We start from the raw sequence: 6,000 nt of genomic DNA, 5'->3' as shown, positions 1-6,000 counted from the left end.
GTTGGGAGATAGGTTTGAGGTCCAGCTTAGCTCTGAGATTTTGGAAATAGAATGGATTTCTTCAATTGCTGGCATTGTAAGTTGCTGAGTACTGGCTTACTTTTAATTGACCAGAATGTTGGGAGATAGGTTTGAGGTCCAGCTTAGCTCTGAGATTTTGGAAATAGAATGGATTTCTTCAATTGCTGGCATTGTAAGTTGCTGAGTACTGGTTTTGTAGCAGGTAATGTGTTGTGCTGCTGACCCAAGGTCAGCAGTTTGACTCCACCAGTCAAACTGCAGGTAAAGATAAAGCTTCCCATTCTCTTAAAGATTTGTAGCCTTGGATACTGTAAAAGGCAATTCTACTCTGACCTACAGAGTTGCTATGAGTCAGAATTGACTTAGTGGCTCTGAGTTTTATTATAAAGTGCCAACAAGTTGGTTCTTAAACTCTCATTGCCATTCAGTCGATGCTGACTGTTAGTGACCATATATAGAGGGTTTCTGAAGCTGTAAATCTTTATCAGAGCAGACAGCCTCACTAACCCTGTGGTTAGCTTTCTACTGCTACCCTCACATCACTACCAGGGCAGACGCATATAACTCACTCCAAAACAAAACACTGCCAGCGAGTCTATTCTGACCCACAGCCACCATTCTCAGGTGGGTTAGAACCACCTCTTTGCCTTTCTAAGATTTTAAATATTGTGGGTAGCAGCCCCATGCTTAATGCTGTGCTGCTAATCCTCCTCACAAACGCATGTAAACAGAAAAAAACACCGGCCCCAACTGCTCCGTTTTCTTGAGTTTTGAGACGCTTCAATCCATAGTTGTGGACTCAATATTTTTAGTGTCTTCCAACCCAAGGTCTCGTTTTTTAACCAGATATTGGTCCTTATTGTGTTATGTCCCATTGGGTTTTTTATTGACCACATTTTGGAAATAGATCTCCAAGTCCTTAGTTGTAGTCTGGTCCTGTCTACCTTGAATGGACTCTGATAGTATTTGAATTACTGGGGTGACCTAGCTTCTTTAGCACATCGCCACAGGTGAGCTTCTGAAGCATTTACAGTAAACTGTTAGATAGGTGGTGCTAGTTGGTTTTAGGGCATCTTAATTTAAAGTAATATTAGGTTATTGTCATTATAGCTGTAATTAGAAAAATATGATCCTGGATATAAGCAAATATTTGGTAGTATTAGCCACGCTTTCTGCTCTGATACTGATCATAATTTGGGGTGCGGATCCATCTTGTGGCAGGAATGACTAACTCTAGGTCATAGGTCGTCCAATTTCTATTTGTTTTACTGTCCCCTTTTCACGAAAAGGCATAGTATTCTCACACAATTAAAAGCCTTTGTACTAAAGCCTATATTCCAGGATAAAGTGTAGGTACCTGCTTTTGCAGCTCTCATGGATTGGTCCAGCATTCCCAGGAGGCAGTCAGTAAGTACCCATTTTGGGAAACATTGCTGTAGGACAGCAGTTCTCAACCCGTGGGTCACGACCCCTTTGGGGGTGGAATGACCCTTTCACAGGAGTTGCCTAATTCATAACACCAAAATTGCAGTTATGAAGTAGCAACGGTAATAATTTTATGGTTGGGGGTCACTACAACATGAGGAACTTTATTAAAGGTCGTGGCATTAGGAAGGTTGAGAACCACTGCTCTAGGAGATAATTTGCTATAGTTTAAATCTCCTCCTAAAAGATAGATAAATCAGTACCCTGACTCATTTTGAATTGACCAAAAGCTACTTTTCTTGAAGAATCCTCTGTCCTGATCAAGGGTGGGAAACTGTCCTGCCAAGAGTCATTTGGATATTTATAACAACACTTGAAAGGGGTACTCAGCAGACATTTAATCCACTCACCCCTAATGTGGTGGCAGGAACCGCTCTTTGGCAAAACATGCTGTGTTAGCTGGTATTGATGGTTTTGCAGACTTCCTACACTCGAGGACCGAATGTTCCTCTCCCATTGTTTCCAGCTTTCCATCCATAATGTCTACAGTGAGGGTGACACTGTCTGAAAACCTAAACACCTCTTAATTTCTCTCCCTTAGGTTTATCGAACTAATCAGTGTGCTGGGGAGTTTGTGATTACTTTTCCAAGAGCCTATCACAGCGGTTTTAACCAGGGCTTTAATTTTGCTGAGGCGGTTAACTTCTGCACCGTTGATTGGGTATGCTATTACAATGTATCAGCCTTTCCAAGTGTATTGCCTGCTTGCTTGTTTTTCTGCGGAAATGACGTACTCTGTGTGTATGTAGCACTAAAATGACTGGTGTTTCACATTGTTACCAGTCCACAATGGAGCACCACATTCTAAATCAAGAATGTACTTTTCTATGGGCACTAAATTCTGCTTTCAATTTTAGATTTTCATTGCAAACTTTTTTGAAGAAAGGAGTTTGATATATACAAGGGGTTAACACCCCCCCCCCCCAAAAAAAAAAAAAACCCACAAAAAAACCCAACAAAGCAACACACACAAACAAAACCGGAATTGTACTGAGCAGAGCTATTGTAGTACCCATTTTTCCCTCTAGCCTAGCTAGGCTAGTATCCAGCAACTCCCTCTGAGTTAGTGCACCCAGTGGCCTTGCCTGGGAAGGTTCTCTCTGGTCACAGTTTTTTTCCCACAGTTAATTTTTTAAAAAGCAGTTTCCGTCAAATCTCGTGTTTTGGGATGGCCAATTTAAGAGAACAGCATGAGGCTGTGAAATTTTGTTTTCTGCTCAGGAAAAATGCCGCAGAAACTGTTGTCATGTTGAACACAGTTTACAAGGACAGCACGATGGGAACAACCCGAGTGTAGGAGTGGTTTTCTCTTTTCAAAAAATATGAAATGTCGATTGAAGACAAACCTCGTTTTGGACATCTGTCAACTTCCCAAATGGACGAACTTGTAGTGCATTTGGAGTTTATTCCAGCAGGTCAGATTGTCAACCACATTTTTATTAGAGGTTCTGAGAAGATAGTGTGTGACAAAAAGGCCTGGCCTGTGGCAGACGGGGACTGGTTTCACCACCATGACAACGCACCACTTGCTCATGCAGCCATCGCAGTGCTCCAGTTTTTGCCCAAAACCCCCCAGCTCGCCTCTCTTGCCCCATGCTCCTGACTCAGTGCAACTTCTTTTTGTTCCTGTGAATGAAGAGGGACATGAAAGGACAGCAATTTATTAATGTAGAAGAGGTGAAGAAGAAAAAAAACATCTAACAGATGGGTTTGAAAAATGTTTCCAAGAATGGAATCGCAGATATAACAAATGTATTAAGTGTAACGGAGAGTACTTTGAAGGTGATAAGGTTGTTTTATATATAAAAAAAAAAAAAACAGCATTGAAAACATTTCCGGTTTTTTTTGGGGGGGGGGGTACTTCACGTATTCAGACTCAAGCTCACTATTTTACTGATAACATATGGTTGGTTTAGTATCACATGTACTAGAACTAAACCATTCTTTTGAGGTACATGTGTAAATTTATATTTTTCAATTACTGCCTACATTTTTGTGGCTATCATTCTATCAGTCCATTGTTAATATATTACTGCTGGGTCTTTGAAATGCAGAGACAAATACGGCCTGACGCCTGACCTAGGAATCTTCGGGTCTGGTTGTAGGGTTGAATTATGAGATGTGATATTTGCTACTTTGATGATAATAGTAGTCAGAAATCTCGGGAACTAGAAAGGAGGAGACTCAAGTGATTTGTTCCCCTCTCTTGACGCAGCTGCCACTAGGCCGCCAGTGCGTGGAGCATTACCGTCTGCTGCACCGCTACTGCGTGTTCTCCCATGATGAGATGATCTGCAAAATGGCGTCCAAGGCTGATGTGCTTGACGTTGTCGTGGCTTCCACTGTCCAGAAAGACATGGCCATTATGATCGAGGATGAAAGGGCATTAAGGGAGACTGTCCGCAAATTGGTAAGGTGTCTGGAATCCAAATTATATGCTACAAGGTATCAATTTGGTAAAGTTTTTCTTAGCTTTAGTAACATTTTTAGAAGACTCTTTTGTTTATGGAATCTAATAGGCCGTTCTTCTAGATACACAATAGCATCTCATTGTGGTTTTAATTTCTATTTCTCTAGTGACTAATGATTTATTGACTATATGTTTGTTTACCACTCATCTGTTTTCTTGGATGAAGTGTCCATATCGTTCACCTGCTCTTTCCTATTGAGTTGTTCTTAGAATTCTGCATATGTTCCATATACCAATCCTCTTGCTAGTTTTCTGCAAATAATTACCTTCCATTCCGCGGTGTAGCTTCATTTTTCTAGCATTGACTTCCAAGAGTAGGATTCCTTTTTTTTTATTTCAATAAAGTCCATTCTTTTGTGGAAAATGTGGTCTGAGACGGTCTCACCTGTACCAAAGCACAAAGCTTTTCTCCTGGAGACTCTTAGAGAGTCATGGGTTCAGGTGAAACTTACTTTAAGTAAATGTTATAGATGGTACAAAGCTTACGTCATAGTTAACTTTTAAATATATGGATGTCTGCTTGTTCCAGTACCATGTCTTGTAAAGACTTTCCCCTCTCCATTGAGTTGCCTGGTGTTTTTTAAATTGGTTGCATGGGTCTTAGTTTTGTACCCTTAATTGGTCTATCCTTTTACTAGTCTTTTGTGGTCTTCTTGTATAAGTCTTGTGAGCCCTCCAACATTCCTTGTTTTTGTTTCTTTTATGACTACTTAATTCCTTTGCTTTTCAAAATAAATTTTAGAATTAGATTGATTTCTTTTTAAACAACCTCCCCTCACCCAACACACCCGCAGTAAAGCTTGTTGGATATCTTCACAACATTGAATCTAGTCTGTAAAGTGATAACCATACTTACAGAGTCCTCTTGATTTAGACCATCAGTAATTTGTAGGCTTCATTGGATCTGTAGCTATCTTTTGGTTCTTGCTTTGTAAAAGTACCCAGCAGCTTTTATTATAGCTGTTGTTAAAGCTCCTTTAAATAATTACTTGCAAATAGACCCACATTTATTTTCTTGTAAAAAGATGTCCCTTTGAGTAGAATTCCAGGCTGTGGGCTCATTACAGCTCTTCACCAAGTTCCCATCCACCTTACTCTGGCGTACGTTAGAGTGCCCGAAAGCAGTGCCCAGCAATCAGAGTTAGCACTGTTTGGGAGCATCAGGAAAGAATTAGTTTTCCCAGGTAGGGAAAATGGAACAAATGGACATATTTCACTCTTAAATAACATCCTTGAGCTAATTCTTAATCCTACTTTAAAGGGAAATTTCAACCACACCAAAAAATGACTTAAAAGTAAGGTTCTATCTTGTCTAACAGGAGAGAATGTCAGAAAGGTGTCCCTTCTAGATAAACGAGATAGACTGGCTTGCCTCTGTGTGCTAGGTGATTCTTCTGTTTTGTAATTGTGCACTTCTTTTATTGGGTGCTGGTGTTGGAGGTTGATCTGCTCTGTATTTGTGTTGGGCTCTGGTTGGCGTTATTATCCTTTGGAGGTCTCTGAGGTGTACTTTCTTCTAGGGCGTAATTGATTCAGAGAGAATGGATTTTGAGCTATTGCCAGATGATGAGCGTCAGTGTATAAAATGCAAAACGACATGCTTCATGTCCGCCATCTCCTGTTCCTGTAAACCCAGCTCTCTTGTTTGCCTGCATCATGTAAAGGAATTGTGTCCCTGTTCTCCTTATAAATACAAGCTGCGGTGAGTAAGAAGGGTGAAATCCTCTATGAAAAACACCAAATCCTTCATAATACAAGATCAGTGGCACCCCTGTTTCTGGGCTGAAATGTTGAGCGTGGATCTTCCCCAAACCCACACGCCTCTAAGTTTCATTGGCTGTTCTGTTTCCAGGTATAGATACACTCTGGACGATCTCTACCCCATGATGAATGCACTGAAGCTTCGAGCAGAATCTTATAATGAGTGGGCCTTGAATGTGAATGAAGCTCTGGAGGCAAAGATGAACAAGAAGAAAAGTAGGTGGTATTCTACTGTAATGTGACGCCATACTTGGCACATTTGG

At 40.7% G+C, this 6,000-nt stretch overlaps 1 protein-coding gene across 1 annotated transcript in view; it reads left to right on the top strand.

The window, feature by feature from the left end:
• The window catches only part of KDM5B (lysine demethylase 5B), an 82,755-nt gene that overhangs the window by 59,358 nt on the left and 17,397 nt on the right, over positions 1–6,000 (top strand). The window contains exons 14-17 of the mRNA XM_004699812.3: positions 2,048–2,167; positions 3,722–3,916; positions 5,497–5,678; positions 5,829–5,953. Coding sequence (XP_004699869.2) covers positions 2,048–2,167; positions 3,722–3,916; positions 5,497–5,678; positions 5,829–5,953 — 622 coding nt within the window. The remainder of the gene's footprint in view (positions 1–2,047; positions 2,168–3,721; positions 3,917–5,496; positions 5,679–5,828; positions 5,954–6,000) is intronic.

This window comes from Echinops telfairi, unplaced genomic scaffold, assembly GCF_000313985.2.
Source record: "Echinops telfairi isolate 266 unplaced genomic scaffold, ASM31398v2 ScPeMD7_7424;HRSCAF=8462, whole genome shotgun sequence".
NCBI classification, from domain to species: Eukaryota; Metazoa; Chordata; class Mammalia; order Afrosoricida; family Tenrecidae; genus Echinops; species Echinops telfairi.
Note: the sequence above shows the minus strand (reverse complement) of the source record. Positions and strands in the feature narration are given on the sequence as shown.